This window comes from Taudactylus pleione, unplaced genomic scaffold (genome assembly GCF_031769625.1).
Source record: "Taudactylus pleione unplaced genomic scaffold, aTauple2 ptg000393l, whole genome shotgun sequence".
Lineage (NCBI taxonomy): Eukaryota > Metazoa > Chordata > Amphibia > Anura > Myobatrachidae > Taudactylus > Taudactylus pleione.
The window spans coordinates 107,669-133,033 of record NW_028284794.1 but is presented as its reverse complement, the minus strand read 5'-3'; the positions used below and the strand labels follow the sequence as shown (position 1 = coordinate 133,033).

Here is a 25,365-nt window from a genome sequence, read left to right as displayed (position 1 = left end):
CTCCATCATATACCCTCATCTATACACATCACTGTCACTACACCTCCATCTTACACCCTCATCTATACACATCACTGTCACTACACCTCCATCATACACCCTCATCTATACACATCACTGTCACTACACCTCCATCAAACACCCTCATCTATACACATCACTGTCACTGCACCTCCATCATATACCCTCATCTATACACATCACTGTCACTACACCTCCTTCTTACACCCTCATCTATACACATCATTATCACTACACCTCCATCATACACCCTCATCTATACACATCATTGTCACTACACCTCCATCCATCATACACCCTCATCTATACACATCACTGTCACTATATCTCCATCATACACTCTCATCTATACACATCACTGTCACTACACCTCCATCAAACACCCTCATCTATACACATCACTGTCACTACACCTCCATCATACACCCTCATCTATACATTTCACTGTCACTACACCTCCATCAAACACCTTCATCTATACACATCACTGTCACTACACCTCCATCATATACCCTCATCTATACACATCACTGTCACTACACCTCCATCTTACACCCTCATCTATACACATCATTGTCACTACACCTCCATCATACACCCTCATCCATACACATCACTGTCACTACACCTCCATCATACACTCTCATCTATACACATCACTGTCACTACACCTCCATCATACACCCTCATCTACACACATCACTGTCACAACACCTCCATCATACACCCTCATCTATACAGATCACTGTCACTACACCTCCAACATTCACCCTCATCTATACACATCACTGTCACTACACCTCCATCATATACCCTCATCTATACACATCACTGTCACTACACCTCCATCTTACACCCTCATCTATACACATCACTGTCACTACACCTCCATCATACACCCTCATCTATACACATCACTGTCACTACACCTCCATCAAACACCCTCATCTATACACATCACTGTCACTACACCTCCATCATATACCCTCATCTCTACACATCACTGTCACTATACCTCCATCATACACCCTCATCTATACACATCACTGTCACTACACCTCTATCATACACCCTCATCTATACACATCAATGTCACTACACCTCCATCATACACCCTCATCTATACACATCACTGTCACTACACCTCCATCATACACCCTCATCTATACACATCACTGTCACTACACCACCATCATACACCCTCATCTATACACATCACTGTCACTACACCTATATTTATTCTATATATATATCCATTCCATACTATATTAATGTTAAGATTTTATTCAATACAACCATTGTTCTATGTAGAAAAGTCTGCAGCTATACGTGTCAGCAGTTCTAACAAGGAAGAATCATATTGGTCTATTTATTTTTGCTTTCTGTTCACAGATGTACATGACTGTAATACCAATATACACACTTGTCTGCACCTCTATACTCTTCTATCTGTCTACAGTATTATGTTCTATGGGCCAGAGCTGCAGTCTGCATTCTATGTCAGAGCTGGAGGAGATTATGCAGCCTGGGGATGTCATGATTGGTGTTTTATTGCCTATACACATGGACAAGATTTACCAAAAAGTGACTTTTACTGAAACCCCTCCTAGCACCACTTGTGAAACGTAAGTCATACTTTCCTACTTTTGAAAACTAGTTTCAGGGAGATTGCAGGTGGTAGCAGAATGTGCCGCTGAGTGGGCGTTTCATGTTCCGCCCCCCAGGGGGTGTGTCTAACTCCACCTATGGGTGTGTGTATTGTCATTTATGGGCGTGTCCTGCAGTGCACTGGCGTAACTTCAGCCCCTCGAGGACCCCGCGGTGGCTTGGGAGCGCAGAGGCTTGTGGGGCGAGGTGGCTTGGGGGCTGCAGATTATCCATCCGTCTTGGAATCTACTGAAAACAGACCTCCAAAAATGGCCGCCTCCTAGGAGGAGACAAATGCTAGAGGTCCTACTGGACCTCTAGCATCTGTTAGGAAAGCGCATAGCGCCGGGAACGCTGGCGCTGCCTGGAGAAGATGCAGAAAGCTGCATCTTCTCCCGTAAAACCCCTGGCAATGAACATGGAACCCCTGGCAACGAGTTTGAAACCCATGGCAACGAGCATGAGACCCATGGCAACGAGCATGAGACCCCTGACAATGGGCACGTAATTTAAAAGTATTTAGAAACCTTACTGTGGGGCAAATATGTAAGTGAAAAAATATATACAAATGGGCGCCAAACACTCTATTTATATATTCATAACTTGATGCTGCTCCCTTGTAAGGGGTAGTCTGCCCCTTTAATGGGTATATGGAAGAACAAAAGAAAGAGGCATGGAACGCGCACAAGTTATGAACAACAATTCTCAATAATCGTGTCTCCGCTAATATATTCACTGTGGTAGTGAGGAAACAATTCAATCAAGCCAATGGTAATTGTATAAACATTGTTTAATTATAAATGCATAAAATAATTATGGGATAAAATCATAATTCCCTAATATCATAAAATCGATCACATATATAAGCTTATATGAAAAAGAGGGGGGGTGATGATGTAAAAAAAAATAAAAAAATTATTATTTATAAAATTGAAGAAGTAAAATAAAAAAATGGATATTAATAAACAGTTGAATGTCTCTCAATGGAGTAAGTCGGAAACAAAAGTAAAAAGTCTTTTTTGGCATAGCATAAATTAGTTATAAATCCTTTGCTGAAAATCCAACGTATTGTGTCCAATAAAACTTTTATAACTATCATATAGTTAGTAATTTTGCTAAGAGCACCAATATGTAGTTTTCCCTCCTCTTCAATCGGAATAGCCTGCTCCAGGGGTTTGCAACCATCCAGTGTTGGTCTTTTATTTCTTTATTTTGGAAGCAGGTATATAATGTATTTTTAGACTGCTGCAGCAACCAAAAACGGACTTTAGTATGTTTGGAAAATGCGGCCGTGTCTGCTCCTTAGCATGCCGTCTCCCCGTTTAACATACCTGCATAGTCCACACGTGATGGGGAATGGTGAGGATATTTTCAGATGTAATCGGTGGCCGCCTCGATCTGTGTCCTGTAGGTAAGTTTCTCACCAGTGAATGGGTATGCTTCGCAGCGTATTTGGGGCAGCTTGTACTGAGCGGTATAGTAATTGCCGGCAACTGGGCTAATTTTCTCCGCTCCGCTGCCGCAATAATGACCGTGATGCAGGGGAATAAAACAAACAGCTCCTCAGCCTTTGACGCGTTTCTCGACCTCACTAGCTGGTCATTTCTTCAGTGGAAAAAAGGCATTTTTTTTATATCATCACCCCCCCCTCTTTTTCATATAAGCTTATATGTGTGTGACCGATTTTATGATATTAGGGAATTATGATTTTATCCCATAATTATTTTATGCATTTATAATTAAACAATGTTTATACAATTACCATTGGCAAAATATGTAAGTGGCACTTTGGTAATGTTTAGTTCTATACTACACAGCTCCAAGGGGCCAGTGATGTCACACCCACGTGACCTGTCATTAAAGAGGGAGGGGCAAGGATGATAACAGGGTCCAAAACTGTCCCCTCGCGGTCTTGCTACGCTCGCCGCACTTCAGGCACGGTGGCTCACTGCGCTCGCCACAAATATTTATTTCCCCTCTATGCCCACGTGTATGGTAACACAGGAGCGATCTGGCACTCCTGCAGCAGTCACGTGACTGCAACATCACAGAGGTCTGTTCTCCACATAGGATCTAGCAGCAACCCTTTGGTAATAGGCATTATAGGGTGTGGCATAATGTGTAAGGGGCATTACGGTGTGTGGCATAATGTGTAAGGGGCGCTGCTATAATGAGGAAAAATGAAAAATACTGTAAACTGTCTATGGGGGTGGGGGCACTTTTTTAAATTTTGCACTGGGAGCCAAATTGCATATCAATGGCCCTGTATTCATTTTACCAAAATGCCATGGGGGCAAAAACTTTTTGGCAGAGGGGAGCAAAATTTATAGTTACGCCACTGCTGCAGTGGCAGGTGAAAACTATAGTACTAAGAGAAGCATGCCACCAGAGCTAGTTTTTCTATGGGTTTCATACTAACATACTATTGTTTGAGGACATTTTATGGTTAATATCAGGCTTGCCCACCCTCCCAATTTTAACAGAAGGCTCCTGAAAGTACAGCTGCCTGTTTAAAAAAATATATAAATCAAATATTGACTATTGTTAACCATAAAATGTCCTCAGACAATAGTTTCCAATGACTATAGGCAGCTGTATTTTTAGTCAGAGCTCCCTTATTGTGATATATATCAAGTGACCAGTCACAGGCATTAACTGCACTCTGAAAGGGCACTCACTGACAGCCATCTGTTTATTGGCTACTCACTGACAGCCATCTATTTATTGGCTACTCACTGACAGCCATCCATTTATTGGCTACTCACTGACAGCCATCTATTTATTGGCTACTCGCTGAGAGCCATCCATTTATTGGCTACTCACTGTCATCCATTTATTGGCTACTCACTGACAGCCATCCATTTATTGGCTACTCACTGACAGCCATCCATTTATTGGCTACTCACTGACCACCATCCATTTATTGGCTACTCACTGACAGCCATCCATTTATTGGCTACTCACTGACAGCCATCCATTTATTGGCTACTCACTGACAGCCATCCATTTATTGGCTACTCACTGACAGTCATCCATTTATTGGCTACTCACTGACAGTCATCCATTTATTGGCTACTCACTGACAGCCATCCATTTATTGGCTACTCACTGACCGCCATCCATTTATTGGCTACTCACTGACAGCCATCCATTTATTGGCTACTCACTGACAGCCATCTATTTATTGGCTACTCACTGACAGCCATCCATTTATTGGCTACGCACTGACAGCCATCCATTTTTTGGCTGTCAGTGAGTGCCCTTTTAAAGTGCAGTTAATAATGCCTGTGACACTCAGCACCAAGCCCCCATCAGAGTATATGACGCAGGTGACAGGTCTCATTGGCTACTCATAATTCCATTGAGGCCACTGTAGAGGGAGAAAAGGCCACCACACCTGTCCTGCGCTGATGTCCCTGTACAGTGCAGCACTGCTGGCTCGGCTCCGATCTGGTCGCCGCCGCTGCCGCACCCAAGCACACTCAGGGTCTCATTCAGACCCGATCGCAAGCGCTGAGTGCTCGCAACTGCGTCGATGTTAAGGGCCTGCGCATGTGCAGTGGCCGCACTGCGCATGCGCAAGCCCCAGAGTGAGAGGGAAACTCTCTCGTTCCAGAGCTCACTACAAAAGGGGCGGCTGTCGATGCGACAGCTCGCCCCGTTTTGTAGGCGGGGTGGGGGGTGGCTGCACAAACGGAGGCGTTTCTGATGGAACGCCTGCCGTTTTGTGGGCGGCCACACTGACATCTGCATCTGACATCTGTCTTGACCATCGCGACCATCAACCTGGTCGGTCGCTAAGCTGTGGGTGGTAACCCACAGCTTAGCCTGCGACCAGGAGGCCGCGCTAAAAAATAGAAGCGGCCGCCCTCAATCAGAACGAGCGCTCACTTCTTGTGACCGCCTCTGAATGAGAGCCTCAGTGTGCACACTGACTGCTGACTAGCCGGCCACCACTACCCACATTAAGTATCATGGCGTCACGCGTTGTGACGTCATGACGTTCCCCCTTGCAGACTCTGCCCCCTGACAGTCCGATTTTGCGCATGCACAATCCAAAGGGTTGAAGAATCCGGGAGTTCAGGTAATGTTTGCGGTGGAGCGTGAGGGTGTATTAAAAACTGGGAGACTCCCGCTAAAATCGGGAGGGTAGGCAACAATGACATAAGTTGATTTTTCTCTGTTTTCCTTTTATTAGGATTTGTTATGTTCATTTATGTATTTTACTATGTTAAGCAGAGCTGTCAGCAATACACTAAGCACTTAGGTTTCTTTAAGAATGCTCCTAAAGATCTTCACAAGTCATACTGTGCATGCAGTCATTCAATATAAGCTAGTCTGGTATGCAATCGGGAAGCCGGCTGCCTTAATACCGGCAACCCGCTTCCCGACTGTCATATCCCGTTGAGGGTGCAATGCCGGGCATCTAGATGTAGACGCCCGGCATTTCCCCGACGCCGGGAGACCTGCGCCCGGCATCCCGATCGTAGTGATGTCAGGCGCAGCAAGCTGACAGCCATGGGGGGGAGGGTTAGGTTTAGGCCACCCGGGGGGGACTTAAGGTTAGGCACCCACCGGGAGGGTTAGGGCTAGGCTAGGGGGAGGGAGGGTTAGGGTTAGGCACCCCCTGGGGGGACTTAGGGTTAGGCACCCCCCCGGGGGACAGGGTTAGGCACCCCCCCGGGGGACTTAGGTTTTGGCAGCGGGGAAGGGGGTGGTTAGGGTTAGGCACTTAGAGGGGGGATTAGGGTTAGGCACCCCTAAGGAGGGTTAGGGTTAGGGGGGTTAGGTTAGAGAATGCTTACCTATCCACGATCGGGATTTCCAGCGCTGTCGGGCTTCCACTGACGGGCTGTCGGGAATCAAACCACCAGCCATGCCGATTTCTGGCTTGCGAGGAGACCCTGTGGTAGGGCAGGAAGTCCACTTCTGACATCACTCGTGATGTCAGTAGGGCTGCCCACAAATGGCAGGCGTTCCTTCGGGAACGCCTCCATTTGGTCAGCCACTCCCCCTCCCCGCCTACAAAATGGGGCCGCCCAATTTTGTTGCGAGCCTGGGAGCGAGTGATTTCTCACTCGCTACGGGGCTTGCACACGTGCGTTGCGCACGATGCGTGTGCACACTGGCCCACCATCGACCTGCTTGCGAACACTATGCGCTCGCGAGTGGGTCTGAATCAGGCCAATTGTTCATGCATATAAACTGCACTGCACACGCACAGCGATTACTTTCTCCCAAAGTATCAATTTCCAAAGTGAGTGACAGGTAGTCAGAATTTCGGGGAGGCAGTCAGTGAATGTCATTAACGTTTAAACACTGTTTTCTGGGCGTGCATAAATCAGCCACTGCATCCTTGCTCGCAGCAGAAGAGCCCTCTTTGTGTCTGGAGACCCGCTGTGTCTGCAGCATCTTAGACTTATGGTGCGTACACACGATATGATTTAAATGGACGATATAAACGATATAGATCATATCATTATTGTTCATATCGTGCATTTTTCAGTGCCAAACTACCTGCGATGCGCGGGCACTTATGGTCGATATCAATATAGACCATCACTTGTGCATGCAGGCCAATCTGGTCAATATTGACCAGTTTACATAGGGACCCGCGATCATAGATCACAGGTTTCCTGCCTGTCGTTGGTGGGTTGGTAGTATGCTGGATGAAAAATAAAATGTATGGGTCCCCCGTATTTTCAACAACCAGCACCAGACTCAGTGATCTGGTCCTGGTTAAGGAAATACAGGAGAAAAAATGAGTAGGGGTCCCCTGTATTAGCCACAACCAGTACGGACTCTTTCTAGCAGGGGTGTTATGCCACAACCATGGGACCTGATTCACGGGTTCCCCCGGCCAAATCATTCATCACCCCATGCTAGTCAGCCCAGGCCCGGGGATCCCTGGGGAGGTGGGGACCGCCCAATAAAGGGGTCCTCCCTCTTTAAGGCAACCCAGACCTGGGGCTATCCCTCTCACCCCTGGGCAGTGGGTGCTGAGTTGATTGTGTAAAAAATAGATAGAGTAATATTGTCCTTTACATGAGAATTAGAGGTCCCAAGACATAGATCAAGTCTGAAGGGTGATCTGGTGCTGAACTCTTTAGAAAGTGTCTCTTCAAATTAATGTGGATTGTACAAAAAAATAAAATAACATAGTATAAAGTCTATAGGAAATGGAAAAATTGAATAGTTCCTTATATGTCCAAGCAAGTAGGAGAAACCACAGACATCAAAATTCACCCGCTCCCCCTAAGAAATATGTTTACAGAAAGGCTCTGGGCCTGATTTAGAGCCGGACGCTCTGAAAGAGCGCTCGCTCTAAATCAGGGCGTTTTTTTTTGTAGTGGCCTCCTGGCCGCACGCATAGCTGTGGGTGACCACCCACAGCTATTGCGAGTGGCCAGGATGATGGTCTTGGGCTTGCGACGAGACCCTTGTGGTAGGGTCTCATGGCCGCAAGCCCCAGAGAGCTTCTGGCTCTAATAGATGTCAGTGGGGCCGCCCACAAACAGCAGGTGTTCGCATGGGAACGCCTCAGTTTGTGAAGCCACCCACCCACCATGCCTACAAAACGGGGTGAGCTGTCGATCAACATCGACAGCCACCCCTTTTGTAGTGAGCCACGGAGCGAGTGCTTTTTGCGGTCGCTCTGGGGCTCGCGCACGCGCAGTGCACATGCCGCACGTGTGCACTGGGCCACCATCGACCCGCTTGCCAGCGCTATGCACTTGCGAGCGGGTCTGAATTAGGCCCTCTGTTTAGGGTCCCCTTGTTAATAAGTATGCATACTCAATCCTCCATAGAGTTGCAGGGCTGAAACAGTGCTCTATGCTGCTCTGTCAACCCATGACATCATAATGTCATGCTTAGGGATGGAGCTGCCAGCACTAGTAAATAAAGCACTGCCCACACCATTCTAAGAATGCTCCATGGAGCTTCACTGACTACAGGGATCCAGGCAGCTCTGCAGCAGTTCTACTGTTCTTGCTGGGTGCCACGGGGCAGCCACAGTGCCACACCAAGGGTGTTACATCCCTGATCAGTCGATACATCATGGTGTCATGTAAATATATAGGAATACGTGTTACCATTGATGATAAATTTATTGTAAATAAAAACAATGACACCTACAAATAATACAAAGGCATAAATATATTAGATAAAGAAATTCCTTTTGCGATACCCAAGCTTCATCATACCAGAATTGAGAGGTCACTTTGCAGATTGTATTGCTAAAAAGACAGGTCCCAGTTACGTGTCTATTCATCCACGGAACGACAGTGTCCACAATCATGGACATCAGCAGGAGTTTCAGGTCGTGATAAATAATGGTGAGGGGACCTCTGTGTCACTCGTTTTGGGTATTAGCTATGGCTCGAGTACAGATTTATGCCATTACCTGTCCATTTCCTATACACTTTGGCTAATTAATTCTGAAGACTGTATTGTACTATTTTATGTTATTTTCTTTTTTATGTACAACACACAAATGTTTGAAGAGGCATCTTCTAAAGAGTTCAGCACCAGATCCTCTTACAGACTTGATCTATTGGTTTAATTGTTTTTAAAGTAGAGTGTTTTAATCTTTTGTAGGGTGTTGGGCAGCTTATTCAGTTTATTGGATTAAAGTTTCCTCCACTTTACAGTTAATGAAATGTAATGCTACTCTATTGAAAATCCACCTTCCCAAATACAATAAAATTAATGGTCCATGAACTAAAGCATTTTTTTCAAGTCGTTTCACTAATACTAATTGCTTAAGACGTAAAGGTATTTATTATATAGGACACTTGGCTTGGAGGCTATTTCACAGATAAGTTAAAATTATTTTGATGGAAAATTAAAAAAAAACACAGCATCCTTTACAGTATTGGTAATTTTATTAGCTCTATATCCAGGGAGCTGATTCCCAAATCTTAAATAATGTTTAACCAAAATGAAAGAAAAAAAAATTAGAAAATAATGCTACCTGCATAAACTAATCCTTTGGCTGCAAACAATTATAATCATAGAAATTTAAAGTTTGTTAAAATATTTTGTTCATACAGTATTTGTTAAAAAAAAATAATTAAATTTTCTAGCTAAAACTTTAAGGGTACGGCATCAATTCCTGTGATTGGTCTTCCATCATGACAAAATATGTTTTCAATTACTACATAAAGACAGACATAGATACTGATATGAATCATGCTTTTGGAAAAGATCATATTGTTTGAATTCTAAAGAGATCATATATTTTGAAGTCTATCATCTACTTTTGATAATGATATCCTCTTTCCTATCATCTGCTGTTTCTCCTGAAGGTTCAGCTTAGACTACTACCAACAGCTTCAAGCTCTAATATTTACTGTTCAGGAAATCAACAGAAATCCCTACATTCTCCCCAATGTTACCATAGGGTTCCAGGTATATGACACATGTAATGTACCTCACTTTGAATTACAAGGAACTTTGCAATTTCTAACAGAATCCAGGAAAGCCATAGTCAACTATCGATGTCCATCACAGCCACCTGTTGCTTTGATAATTGGATCTGTGCTTTCCTCAAATTCAATCATCTTGGCTAATGTCTTGGGAGTCTACCGATATCCACAGGTAATATTATTATTTTTCTTTTATTTATTTTATTAAATTTATCTGTAATACTACATATTTAGGTCACTTAAAGGTTATCAACAGTAATATATAGAGAGGGTAATTTAAGGTAGATAAGTTGTACTATCCAGGGAGTCCTGAAGGCCAATGTGTTCACTCAGTCATGCCTCTATAAATCTAACATCTCTTCTCTATTTTAATACTTCAGAACAAACAGCACAATTGACATAACAATATCAAATAAAAATAGAAAACAGAAGCATACAAACAGTGTGCAGGTATGGGGTTACTAAGTCGACAACAGAACATTGACATTCTTGATGTTGACATGGTTAAGATGTGGACGTATGGAATAGGTTAGGGTTACTGTTAAGTTTAAGGTTACGGTTTGCATTTGGGATAGGGCTAGCATTAGGATTAGGGTTACAATTAGAGAAAAGGTTAGAATATCATTAGCGTTATGTATAGAAGTACACTAAAAACACATTATAAACATTTCAACAATACCTATGTGTCAACATGCTGAATGTTGACATGGTAATTGTCTACATTATTAACATGCCTACGTAATGATCATGTCGACATTGCCGTGTTGACCTAACGAATGTTGACAAGTGTGCATATTCCAACTCTGGAAGATTTATGGAAGGAAATACTCAAAAGATGATTAATCAGTGTTACAAATATAAAGTATTGAGTGAATAATTCTTTACAATACTACACATGTGATGATAATATGAGTATCCATCGATAATTAATTAATATGGCCCCAATTCACATTACAGATATTATTGTCCCCATTTATGAAATTTAAATAGTATTGGCATCTTAATTTTTATTTATTAAATATTATTATGTTGTATGAGCAATTAAATTGTTATTAGTGGTTTTTTTTTATTATTGATTTGCCCTCCTGTGACCATAATCATATTTATTATTTGTCTGGGCCATTAATTGTTAATTAGTAACAACCTAATAATGTACATACTGTATGTTGTATGTCCTTCTTTATAATATTCTGTATACAGGTTGGGTACGGGATGCTGGCCCTTGGAATCCTGGCGGTCAGAATCCCAATGGCGGCATCCTGACATGGAAAGGATACCAGCATACCTTAACCCTAATCCTCCATTTTTGGTGCCTAAACCTAATCTCCCCCCTAGTGCGTAAGCCTAATCTCCCGCACCCTAAACTTAACCCTCCCCCTTAGTGCCTAACCCTAACCTTTCCCATAGCGTCAATCTATCTACTTCATGCTTTTGTTCCAGTTAAGCCATCACAGTCTACAATCCTCAGGAAACTCACCTGGGCTCTTTGTGGAGGACGCCATACAAAATGCATCCTGTCCACTGTACCAGGGTTTGGCATGCAAGATCAACATTAAAAAGGTCGACATTCAGACCAAAATGTTAACAGGTCAACATGGTCATTAGGTCAACCATCATTCTGTCAACATGTATTTAGGTCAACAGGGTTAAATAGACAACGCAATGAAAAGGTTGACATTTAACATGTCAACACTAGAATGTAAACATTTATTTTTTTTATTTTGGCTTAAAATTAACAATAAACCTAACTCTAACTTTCAGCCTAATCCTAACCCTAAAAATCATGAAAAAATCATATGTCAACATTTTAGTGTCAACATGTTAAATGTAGACCCTTTGAATGTATCAAAGAAACAAAATGATCTTGCACAGGACAATCACAATTGTTGAGATACGTAAAGAACCAACTTAAAGTATAAAATAAAAAAAACTTTGCAAAGTATTTACAATATTAACTTGTTGGTGGTGCTCCCCTGAGTTGACAACAGTACATAGATATACTCAGAAGGGATTTGTGAAATGCCATCTGAGTATATCTATGACCTTTTGAATGTGTCGAACATTTAACCCTGTTGACCAAAATACATGGCTACAGAATGATACATGGCCTAATGACCATGGAAACCATTTCATTGTAGACATTCAAAATAAGTCCACTAACTGGATGTTGATCTTTATAATGTCAAACAATCGACCAAATACCCTGTACCCTTCTAAGCCCTTTGCTCTACTGCTGACTTTTATTTCCTAAGTGAAAACAGAAATGGTCTCCAACAATCTAAAATTGTGTGTATAAGAATTTACAGTTCTCTCAGTGAGACTGTATAGCCTAATAACCATCTTATACCAAACCTCTTTGCCTAACAAGAACCATCTGTACTGTCATCTTCAACCTCCTCTACCACCACTGACTCAGCAATTCACTAATGTGCCAATGCCATCTTACTTAACATCACAAAGAGGGGGCCTGAACCCAGAAGCTGTGAACAGCTCTCTAGGCTTTAGGGTGCCCACCCAGGCATCATGAAAGCCAAATGCAAGCTGCAACCAGGGCAGCAATTGTGCCACCCTTTTATCCTTGTACCATGGGGGACAGCACTGCACACGCTCCACTGGTTATGGACCTGATTACCACATCTACACAGATGATGCAAATCAACCTTTCCACTAATATGACTCACCTTCTATCCTATCCCAGGTTTCCAGCTGCCTCTCCTCCATCTCCACATCAAAATCTCAGTTTACCATATCCTCCTGCTAATGACACCATCTCTCTCCCCATCTCTTTCTCTGTCTCCACATATGCAGCCTTGATGTGATACTAGATAAAGTCCTAAGCTTCACCCCTTACACCTAGTTCCTTTCATAGTCTTGTTGCCTCCTCCTACAAAACATTACAGTTTCTACCAGCCTCCATGACTTTAAGTGGGTCATTAAAACCCAGCTTTGTACTATTCTATAAACACTCATCCTAACTTTCCAGCCTCTGCATCCACAAACTCTGGCCCACCACTCTTTCTTTGTGTCTGCCAACACCTATATAATCTAATCTCTTTCTAGAAGGGCTCCCCTCCAACTGTTTCTAAACATAATTATTTCACCTGTGTGTAGTAATTATGTAAATATTAAAAATTGTTTTTTTTTTTACATTTGTTTTACTCTGCCACTTTTTGCTGTTTGTTCTTTTTACTATGTTCAGTGGAATTTTACTAGAGAGGTTTATCAGGGCTATACTGATGGACCACCTTTTGTTTACAGTATGATGAGGACTGGTGTGCCCTTGGATGGTATATTGGCTCCATCATATTACCCTCACCCAGTCAATGCTGACACTATTGAACCACATTGTGCTTAGGGATGCTAGTCACTGCATGTGACCAACACTTGAAGACACTCTGAGCCTGGTTCATAACTGAATGTTCGCCCATTGACAGAACCGATGTTGTGCAGTTTTTTTCACTGCTCATGCTCTGTAACTAAGGAGTAATGCAGACGTTTATGCATTGCAGTCACATCTCCACTTATGACTGATGGGAAGTAACTGGGCCATAATGGGGTGCTCCCACATAGACAGAGTTCAGTGGGGGCTTATAGACATAACTACAGGTTATGCAGGTGGCCATAAGTGAAAACATGTGCACTAATGATGAGGGTGATGCTGAGTAGTAACAGAACTATACAGATAAATTTCTGGTACACCCCGCAGGATGCATGGAACATTGCATATGAACAAATACACCTATTTATTTCCATGCAAGCAATTTGGTAGGACATACTATATGGCCAACTTCTATCCAACACCATGCCAGGTCCTATTGTCTAAAATAAACATGTTACATCTGCTTCTAAGATCAAACAAAAATATGTGAACCTCTATAACATATAATAACTGCACAGCATACTTGAGGTAATGGGATATCTAAATCATATCAGCAATAGTTGAAGCGTGCATTATAGTTTGCAAATGGCCACATCTTCCACCGTTCATTACTATGTTGAATGCAGATTAATGATATTATTTACAGTACTTATTGTTATTATTCATTTCATTTTCAGATTAGTTCATTATCAAGTGTCTCTATACTTAGTGACCGAATAAGGTACCCATCCTTCTTTAGGACGGTTGCCAGTGATAGGTTCCAGTCTAGCGGGCTTGCTAAACTTGTTCTTCATTTTGGTTGGACCTGGGTTGGACTATTGGCTACAGACAATGATTATGGTCAACAAGGAATTCAGCCAATCAAACAAGAGCTTATTAAGTCTGGAGTGTGTGTAGCTTTCATTGAGTATATTCGTCTAAGCCAACAAGACCACAATGCTCCACACATAGCCGAGGTCATTAAGAAGTCAACCGTCAAGGTAATAATCATCTTCTCAATTGGAGTTGATTTGGTTCGTATTGTGAACGAGATGTTGAAACAGAATATTAAAGGCAAGATTTTTATTGCAAACGCAGGTTGGTCAATGTCCATCTTTTTGTCATTAGGCAACTTTATCCAGATATTATCTGGCACAATTGGTTTTGCTATTTACAATACACTGATTCCTGGATACAATGAATCCCTCAACATGATCCATCCTAACCAGTCCTTGGGAGGTAACTGGGTAAAACTGTATTGGGAGAGAATTTTCAATTGTATATTTCTCAATGTAAAGAACACTACAGGTCCTGAGACACCAGTAAAAGAATGCACAGGAGGAGAATCTTTAGAAGATATCAAAAACAGCTCCAGATACATCTCCAGCCTAAAATTTATTTATACAGTTCATGCTGCCGTTCACGTTGCCGCTAAAGCCTTGGACGACATGGAAAACCATAAGATGGATAAAAGAACATTTTCTAATGTGAATAATACATACCTTTGGAATTACACACAATGGCAGGTAATAATATAACTAAAACATAGTTGACATATATTCAAAATTGAAGAGGGAAAAGGGAATAGAAACAGGGGGTCGCACTAGGGGTATAAATTTCTATCTATTTGAGATCGCCCTAGTCAAAATGTCATATTGGTACCTCAATGTTATCCAGTTATCTTTGTAGGGACATATCAGTAATCATCATTGAAGAAAAAAAAAGACAGACCTCATTCAGAGTCGGTTGTAGCGGCCGCACGGTCGTAAGGGAAAAGGGGCCGGATATGCAAATTATGCACTCGCAAGTTGCGTCCTTAAGATCAGATCGTTAGCTGGCCGACCAAGGGGAGGATGCGGCTGTAAGCCAAAAAATACGCCCCCTTCTCGTACGCATTACACGTCATCTCCGGGCATATAAGGATTAATCGAGACCATCGGGAACCATCGGAACTGGTCGTAGAGCTTAAGGTTGACCATACCCTCTCTTAAGCACTACGATCAGGTCAGTGTGCAAACCACCCATGTCACGTGTGCCATGACACTACTTTGTTAATTATGCACTCCCATAAAATGCCGTTTGCATAGTCAGGCATGCCTGTGTTCGGCTCTCCACTCCCCCGTTTTCAAGCACCTTCCCCTGTTACCACCCACAAACGCCTCATTCTGTCACTCAAACTACCGACCTGACTGTGTTCAAGGAGAGAGAAATTTCTGATCATAGCAGCTAGTTTGCGCACGCGCATTGCGAACTTTACGCATGCGCAGTATAGCGAACATCGGTGGCGTATGACCGTGCGGCCACAACGACCGACTCTGAATGAGGTCCAGAATCCCATACGAGTGCACAGTCTCGCAATAAATTTCAGTTAAAACATAACTTTTAATTTCTTATTAATATCCACTTACCGTATATACTCGAGTATATACGGTATGTGGTCCTTAAAACACAGCAAAGTAGAGACACAAAAATAAGAAAAAATAAGAACATACACAAATACACAGTATGATTTAAAGTGCTCAGTCACGATGTCTTTATTTATACACTTTGTAGTGTTTTATTGTGCGTAAATTGAATTTTGTATATTTAGTTGTCTAGTGCAGTATATCCTTACTTCTGCACTTCTATCGATAAATGTAGTAGTGTGACACTGCTCTGGTTTAGCCACTCATTGTATTATCCAGAGATCTATAAAGTCTGTTTGGTCAGGAATACCTACTCAGTAATTAAATATGAGGCTATTTATTCATATTCTTGTGTTAAATGTCATAAAAGCCCTATAATAATTAATCATGCCTCCTTATATCTGGAGTATTGATTCATCTACACTAGTCTCTCCCCATATCCCAAGTTCTGACCTCGTATTCAAGGATGTATGGCTAGAGTTTCCTGTGGTTACAAAGACAACTATCACCCACAACATTATATAAACAGCGTTCCGTCCATGATTAAACTATGTTACATACATTGATCTCCCCCGGTGACATCCCTATAATCAGGTGAAATGTCAGTCTCGTATTGTACACGTGTTTCACTTCAGATGTGTTAGAGGTGCTTTCAAAATTTATTTCAGTTTCATAGTATTCAAGTATGCAGTACACACACTTGCATATATATATATAGATATATATATATATGTATGTACAGTATATACAGTATATATATATATATATATATATATACACACACATATATGTCACACATACATTACACACATACACACACTTAACGCATACTTGCCGACATTTCGGCAGGGAAATCCGGGAGGGGGCTGGCAGGTCCGCCCAGTATGGAGGATGGGGGCAGGTCAAATAGGCGGAGCGGGGGCGTGCTGACGCGATCGCATCATAGTGGCCCCACCCCCCGCTTTATAATGCCAATATTACTGGCATTATAAGGCAGTCACCCCTGCACCGGCCACTTTTGCGGCTGGCGCGGGGGTTAGCGGGGTGCCGGCATCCATTCCGGGAAACTTGCCTAGTCTTGCGGGGTGTCGGGAGCGGCACCCGATTTTCGGGAGGCTCCCGACAGTCCCGGGAGAGTAGGCAAGTATGACTTAACGTGCAGCAGCTGTAGTTTGGAGATGGGGATGGGACAAGGCACCATGTCAATAAACCCTGCCCCCTTGTGGCAAAATGCTGCGATTTGCGGGTCAATTGGAAGGGGGCGGAGCCAAAGGATGCTTCATATTGGTTCCGCCGCCTCCCCATTGCGAATGCAGGCGTGCCTGAGCGTCAAAACGCCGTTCCTAATGCGTGCATAATTAAGACGCAGCATCATAGTACACATCACCTGGTTTTTAAAAGCACTGCCGCACTCGTAGTGCTTGCAGTAGGGTAGGGTCAACCACAAGTGCTGCGTATGCCTCTCATGGTACTCGATGTTACCGATTGTTGCATACACTTCCTGGAGATGCTACGAAGGGAATGTGGGCATTTAATGACTGCCTGGTGGGCGGCTAAATACATACTGCAATCGCACGCCCAACACATAGTGGGCATACTAATGTCTTGCCATGCGATCGTGGGATTTGTATACTTGGATATCTGACGGCCGCGTGCAAATGCAGCTTAACGAACGGGTCTGAATCGAGCCCTTCGTTTCGCCTACATGTATTTATAACAGAGTGGACCATTTGCAGGTGTAATATAAATTCATATCATAACACTTTAAATGTTCACCCATAATAAAAACAGACTCCATGTTTTAAGAGAAAAAAAAAAACAGCAACACCAGAATGAACCCTCTGAATCACGGGCAGGATTATAAAGCCAGTCATTTATTTTAACAAAAAATTTTTTCACAGTGCCCCTGATGTGGGTAACTCAGTGTACACTGGGCATCTCGGAGAGGGGCACTGGTGCAAAATCATGGTGCTCTGCAGTGTGCATCAAACGCTCTTTGGCCCTCATTCAGAGCCGCTCGCAATTAGCGCTCGCTCGTTCAGAAAAAGGGGGTGGCTATTCAAATGAACCGTACACTCTTTGCGGTCTGTTGCCGCCTCCATGTCTGAACGAGCGAACAAAACATACGCTCGTTTATTTGAAAAATGCGCCCCCTGGCCGCTCGCACCATACGTCATGTCCGCTAAAAACAACCAAGTGACGTGGTCAATGACGCTGCTTTAGTAATTATGCACACCCATAAAACGCCCGTTTTGACCTTTAAGCACGCCTGCGTTCTGATCTCCACTCCCCGTTTTCAAGCACCTTCCCCTGTTACCACCCACATACGCCTCATTCTGTCACTCAAATTTGCAGGCCCTCGCTATATAGCGAACAAATGATTTTCGGCCGCACTGACTGGTTCGCGGATGCGTATTACAAACCGTACGCATGCGCAGATGTGCGAATATCGCTCGGAATGAGCGTACTGCTGCTTACGAGCGGCTCTGAATCAGGCCCTTTGTTAACTGACATTTTCATTCATATCTCCATCCTTACAGCTTGTACACTACATTAAGGAGGTCAGACCCACTCCCAGCAGTGGGAGTGAGAACTACTTTGATGAGAATGGGAACCCACCTGCAATGTACAGTATTGTGAACTGGCAGCAGAACCAGGAAAATACAATGACACAGATAAAGATTGGGAATTACAATGGGGCAGCATATTCGGATCAAGCTTTACAAATCGATAGAAATCTGCTGCAGTTTGCTCTGGGAGACCGACAGGTGAGACTTTGTGTTGTTCTCGACATTACAGAACATCCATACATTTCGCACCTCTTCAGTGGACCCTGTTGTTTATCTTCTTATGCCTGATGGGAGAAATAACAAGAGATTGGGGAATATTTACTAAAGGTCGATTTTGGGTTTTCGGTGTATTTATATTATAGGTGATTTTCTGTGTGATTTGCAGATCGGAATTTACTAAAGGCAAAATCAACTATACAATCCACTATAAAATCAACTATAAAATCGCCCATCGTCCAAACATCTATACTTCCATATAGATCACGACAGGATTCTCTCATTTGCTAACAGTCAGAATTAAAATGGACTTAAAATCAACTTTGAAATTGACAGAAAAATCCCCAAACAAATAGACTATTAAAATCAGGTGATTTTAGATTTTTAACACCATTCTATTGGTAGGAACTTAGGCCCTCATTCAGAGCCGCACGTTAACAACAGTACGCTCGTTCCGAGCGATGTTTGCACATCTGCGCATGCGTACGCTTTTTAGTACGCATGCGCGAACCAGTCAGTGCGGCCGAAAATCCTTTGTACGCTATATAGCGAGTGCCGGCTATTTTGAGTGACAGAATGAGGCGTATGTGGGTGGTAACAGGGGAAGGTGCTTGAAAATGGGGAGTGGAGATCCGAACGCAGGCGTGCTTAAAGGTCAAAACGGGCGTTTTATGGGTGTGTATATTTAAAACAGCAGCGTCATTGACCACGTCACTGGGTTATTTTATAGCCCGAACTGCACGCAAATTTGTGGTAGCAAACACCAACCACAAGAATAGCGAGCAGTTCATACGCTGGTCGATGTACTCGATTAATCTAATAAATAGCGGACATGACGTAGGATGCGTGCGGCCAGGGGGCGTTTTTAACAAATAAACGAGCGTATGTTTTGCTCGCTCGTTCAGACTTAGAGGCGTGAACAGACTGCAATGTGCGTACGGATCATTTGAATAGCCACCCCTTGTTTTTAAACGAACGACCGCAAATAGCGTACGGCTCTGAATGAGGGCCTTAGTTATTATGTCTATAAAAGGAGACACAAGCATGTAATGCACTGTGACATGCACGTTATCTCCTGACACCAGTTCCTGCAGCATAATTACAAAGACCCATTCCTCCAACTCATTTTAATGCACCTCCACAGGTGACCAGGTGACCCTCCTCCAGTGCTGTGTGTAGAGTTACTTTCTAGGGCCATCTTGGCTTTTAAACAGCATCGGTTGTTTGAAAAACGCTTAACACACTGGCGCTTGTTGCGTTTTAGATAGCCAATAGAATTCACCACATCAACTGTTGCCTGTGGGATGCAATCGGGAAGCCGGCTGACATTATACCGACAGCCGGCTTCCCGACTGTCATATCCCGGCGAGGGTTAAATGTCCGGCTCTAGATGTAGACGCCACTCATTTCCCCAACACTGGGAGACCGGCGCCCGGCATCCCGATCGAAAGGATGCTGGGCGCTGCTAGTGGACAGCCGTGTGGGGGGGAGGGGTAGGTTTTGGGCTCCCGGGGGGGACTTAGGGTTAGGCACCCCCCCGGGAGGTTAGGGTTAGGCTAGGGGACGGAGGGTTAGGGTTAGGCAACCCCCAGGGGACTTAGGTTTAGGCAGCAGGGAAGGGGGGGTTAGGTTTAGGCACTTAGAGGGGGGATTAGGGTTAGGCACTTGGGGGGGAGGTTAGAGTTAGGCACCTCTAAGGGAGGGTTAGGGGGGTTGGTTAGGTTAGTTAATACTTACCTAGGAACGATCGGGATTTCCAGCGCTGTCGGGCTGCCGCTGCCGGGATCTGTTCCAGTGTCGGGCTGCCACTGCCAGGAATTGAACCGCCGCTGGCGGTATTTCATACCGATTCCATTGCCTGTCACATGGCCTGCCTTCTTCTTGCAGATGTGCATTTGGCCCGAGGCAACTAAATAACTCCTCAAAGTTTGCCTACGAGGAGTTTACCAACATGCAATTCTCCTCAAAGGTAAACCTGACATTGCAGCCAGATTTAATTTTTGCCAGGTGGAGGCTCCTCCTGGCCCTCTTCCCTCCGTCTCACTATCTTCAGGCAACTGGATCCCTCTCCTCCACCTCCCTATCCTCTCTTGCCCTACTCCTGGCAGCTTCCATAACAAATAGAAAAATAATACGCAAACTACACTTGAAAAATAAAACTAAATTTAAACAACCCAAACTCCTGAGGCACACACACAGAAACTCTGACAAACACAGACAAATAAAACAAATAAATTAGACAAGACAAAAAATAAGACACACTTCTAAATGACAATAACAATACAGAAATTGACAAGACAAAACCACTTTCTAAGCACATTGTAGGTGATTTTGAAGTGCCCGTCCCAAATCGACAATTTTTACACTCTGGAAAATCGACCGACATTCCATTCGATTTTGAAATCGATTTCAAAATCGAATTTTAATACAGTAAATGAGAGATTTGGTCAGTGATGTATACAATAAATTTTGAGACGATTTCAGTCGATTAAAAATGTAGTAAAGATTGGCTCAAAAATTTACCTTTAGTAAATATAGCTCATAATGTTCAACTATATCTATTATATGATATTTATCCTGTTGTACTACAGCAGTACAAAGTGCTGCAAAGTTTATGTGACTGTGTACAGGATCTTCATAGGGCAGCAGGTAGATCGTCCTCGGCACACAGGAAAAATTGGCATAAGTTACTTTAATATTGAATTACAAACTGTTACAAACTTATCCCTAGGTCCCGCGTTCAGTCTGCAGTGAGAGCTGCCCTCCAGGGTACAGAAGGGCACCAATAAAAGGACAACCTGTCTGCTGCTTTGAATGTGTGCAGTGTCTGCAAGGAGAGATCTCCAACCAAACAGGTAAGTGACGGAACTTCTGCTTCTCAAATATATGGTAAAAAGTTCCAATTGGTTTGTTATAGCGATGGATTTAACTAGAAGAGGTTACCCATAGTACACCTTTATACCTTCCAGCTCCCATCCTAACTTGCTGCAACATGCTCCTTCCTCCCTGTTTACCCCATCTGTGTCACACCTGTTTGTCTGCCCCTCCCATTTAGAATGTAAGCTCTTACGAGCAGGGCCCTCTACCCTCTTGTCCTTCTCCTTACTTTACTTTCATCTACTTCCACCAGGGCACCTAACACTTGGTTGCTTACGCTCTGTTGCATATCTAGGTGTTATGGTCACTAATGTACAGTAGCAATGTATATTATCCATGTCCTATATTGTACTGTAAGTTACTTGTCAAATTATTTGTTTATGTACTTTGTAAGGCGCTAAGGAAAACACTTGTCGCACCCTATAAATAAAGGATTATAATAATAATAATAATAATAATATTATTATTATTATTATTATTATTATTATTATTATTATTATTATAATAATAATAATAATAATAATAATAATAATAATAATAATAATACTATTAAGTGGGCATCAGTAAAAAAAATAAAATAAATAAAATATATGTAGCTGCATTTACTATATGGGCTAAGATAGTAAAATCTTTATTAGGGATTATTTTTTAAAACTTAAATAATAAAATATATATAATTTCTGGGTTAATTAGTAATTCACGTTGTGTTATTTAAAATCCATGGAATATATATATGATGTAATATGTATTATTCTAAAAAGGTATAGTAACATAGGCTACATGTGTCCTGCTACATCTTTATGCCCATGAGCAGATATGCGCACTGCGTTCGCACCCACGCCGTCATAGGAATGCATGGTGCGGTCGCAGTGTATGCCGCTGCGGGTAATCCCATGGCGCGATGTGTGCGCAAGTTTGTAGATGGATCGGCAAAGATGTAGCAGGACACATCTGTATACTGTAGGTCTTTGACACACACATATATATATATATATATATCTTTATGTTAAAAATGTCTGTGTCGTTAACTGGCCGCTACTATGAGTGACAGATAGCGCCATTTGTGGGTGGTAACAGGGGAAGGTGCTTGTGACCGGGGGAGTGGATGTGCGAACGCAGGCGTGTCTGGGCATCAGAACGGAGTTTAATGGGCGTGCATAATTAGTGATGTAGCGTCATTGAACTCGTCACTTGGTTGCTTTTTAGCCTGAACTGCTCGCAGTGCTTGCGGGAGGGTAGGGTCTATCAGAAGCGCTGCGAGCAACTCCGATGGCCCTCGATGTTCCCGATTAAATACCCACTTCCTGGAGATGACTTGTGCAGCGAGTGACAGGTGGGAGGTTTTATAGTCCTGCATACGCTCACTGCCATCCAGGGGCGTTTCTAGAGAGGAGGGGGCCCGTGTGCAGTCTCCCATCATGTGCCCCCTCCTCTCCGCCCGCCGGCCGGCAGCGCACTGAGCTGTGGGCGGCCAGCGTCGGAATTATAGACTCTGGGTACTAGAGTGCGCCCAGAGTCTATAATGAATGCACAGGTCACCGAGAAAATTGCCGTGGCGGACATTTTCCCTGTACTGCACATGCGCAAACGACGGGAACGCCACAGCCATTTTACAGTTGTTTTACAGCGCCAGACGCCCGCACCGACGTGGGACTCCGGACAGGTAAGTAATATTACGGGTGCAGGGTGTGCGGTGCGGGGCCCCCCTGAACCCAGGGGCCCCTTGTTCCCCGCACACCCTGCACCCATTATAGATATGCCCCTGCTGCCATCGCTCTCTAGGACATAGAGGGCGTCCTTACACCGCATAGTGCGATCGCTTGATTTGCATACCCGGCCCCTTTTGCAAGCAAGCGGCCACTGCTTAGCAATCGGGTCTGAATGAGCTCCAAAGTGTGGTGCACTCACATCCAATGCCCAAAGAGTGAGACCTTTACATTGTATCACCTATGAATGTTAATGTCTTTAAAAAAAATACTCAGAAGGAATGGCCACGTCTTTTGCCTACAACTGACAGCTAAGTACTGTACACACAAAAATAAATCTTCATCTCAAACATGTCAGGAAAATAGGCTTCAAAATATCACATTATAGTTTTTTAATTAGATAAGAAATCTGATGTTAAACAATGAATATAATGGAATTAAAAAGTTTACCTGTTACGGATAGCAATGTTATCTACATATCTTCTTCCTGATTTGGATTTAGTGCTGACCCAATATCAATATTAGCACCTGACTGCTTTACTTAGTTTAGGTCTAAAGCCTTAACTGTATCCAACTATAAATCTATATATATAAAAGGCTAAAGCTGTTCTTCACCTTTATGTGTTGTGCACCGGCGGCCACTAAATGGAGTGCGATGGAACAATTCAGTTGTTGCCCCGCTTGGCCACGCACAGCTGCCAGCGCCAACATTTCTACTCGCAGCCCCCGAAGCTGGCGAGCAGAAATGACCAAAAAATGACCTGTTTGAGTGCTCAAACGGGACTATTTGCGGGCGCAACGATGTCCTCTCATTTTGATGGGCTGCTAACTAGTCTTCTATAAATCTTCCCAGGCAAATGTGCCAAAATTATGTTTGTTTTGTCTTTCAGTTTCAATAAGCTGTTTAAAGTGTCCTTGGGACCAGTGGCCAAATGCAGAGAGATCCAGATGTCTCCCAAAGCCCACCGAGTATTTGGGCTTTGAAGACCCTCTCGGAATAATCTTGGTTGCTATCAGCATCTTGTCTTCATTTATTCCGGTCTTTATTTTAAAACTTTTCATCCGGTACAGACACAGCCCTATAGTGAAAGCCAACAATTACTCTCTCAGTTGTCTTCTTTTGTTGTCACTTTCCGCATGTTTTCTCTGTTCCTTAGTTTTCATTGGTTACCCCCAACCAGAGAAGTGTCTCCTACGCCAAGCTGCTTTTGGTATGGCTTTTGCCCTTTGTGTCTCATGCATCTTGTCAAAAACTACCATGGTTGTGTTCGCATTTACAGCCACCAGACCAGGGAGTAGTCTCAGGAGATGGGCCACTCCTCAAATGTCCTACTTGCTCATTTTTGTCTGTTTGCTGTTACAATTAACATTATGTATCACTTGGTTGTCAACCTTTCCTCCTTTCCCACAGCACAACATCCAAAGTAAACCTGAAATCATCATTGTTGAGTGTAATGAGGGATCTCCCATTGCTTTCTGGACCATGCTAGGTTACCTGTTTCTTCTGGCCACCATTAGCTTCATTGCAGCCTTCCTGGTTCGGAGACTCCCTGATAGCTTCAATGAGGCCCAATTCATCACCTTCAGCATGTTGGCCTTCCTCAGTGTCTGGGTCTCCTTTATCCCAGCCTCCCTCAGTGCTCAGGGAAAATACACAGTGGCCATGGAAATATTTGCCATCCTGGCATCCAGTTGGGCTCTGGTGATCTGTATGTTTCTTCCTAAATGTTTCATCATAGTGTTCAGACCTGACATGAACTCCAGGGAATATATTATGCAGAAAGAAAGACAATAATAAAAGAATGCAAAAAAATAATTGTACTATAAATACTTTATGGAAATATAGCATTTCAATTAATTAAATTAAATTATGTGTTGTTAAAAACAATATATTCTATTAACATGAAAGCTCATTATTCTGTATTCCATGTGAATGTGTAGCCTTCATTAATGGTTTATCACCCTCTGCTGCAATTGAATTTGGGACACTTGAAAAATTCAAATAAAATAAATATTAATTTGAAACATGCAATTAAAGCTATTTGAAAAGAATTACTGGAAATGTGTAAAAAAATATATAAATTTGTACGTTAGTCTTTATGTTGTATGTAGAATTAAAATACGTGTTTGTTTTTT

At 43.1% G+C, this 25,365-nt stretch overlaps 1 protein-coding gene across 1 annotated transcript; it reads left to right on the top strand.

Annotated features, from left to right (window-relative positions):
• The first annotated feature begins 1,569 nt into the window (after positions 1–1,569).
• Positions 1,570–25,024, top strand: LOC148506822 (extracellular calcium-sensing receptor-like). The gene is made up of 6 exons (XM_088446004.1): positions 1,570–1,646; positions 9,978–10,269; positions 14,154–14,981; positions 18,401–18,628; positions 21,378–21,501; positions 24,120–25,024. The coding sequence occupies exons 1-6, from the start codon at positions 1,585–1,587 to the stop codon at positions 25,022–25,024; spliced, it is 2,439 nt and encodes an 812-aa protein (XP_088302130.1). The 5' UTR covers positions 1,570–1,584.
• Positions 25,025–25,365: the final 341 nt, after the last annotated feature.

Excerpts from the sequence above, each read along its gene's own strand:
- LOC148506822 (XM_088446004.1), top strand. The coding sequence starts at position 1,585 with ATGGACAAGATTTACCAAAAAGTGACTTTTACTGAAACCCCTCCTAGC. Across the intron at positions 14,982-18,400 it reads GGAATTACACACAATGGCAG|CTTGTACACTACATTAAGGA; the intron begins GTAATAATATAA and ends CCATCCTTACAG. Across the intron at positions 18,629-21,377 it reads TTGCTCTGGGAGACCGACAG|GTCCCGCGTTCAGTCTGCAG; the intron begins GTGAGACTTTGT and ends ACTTATCCCTAG.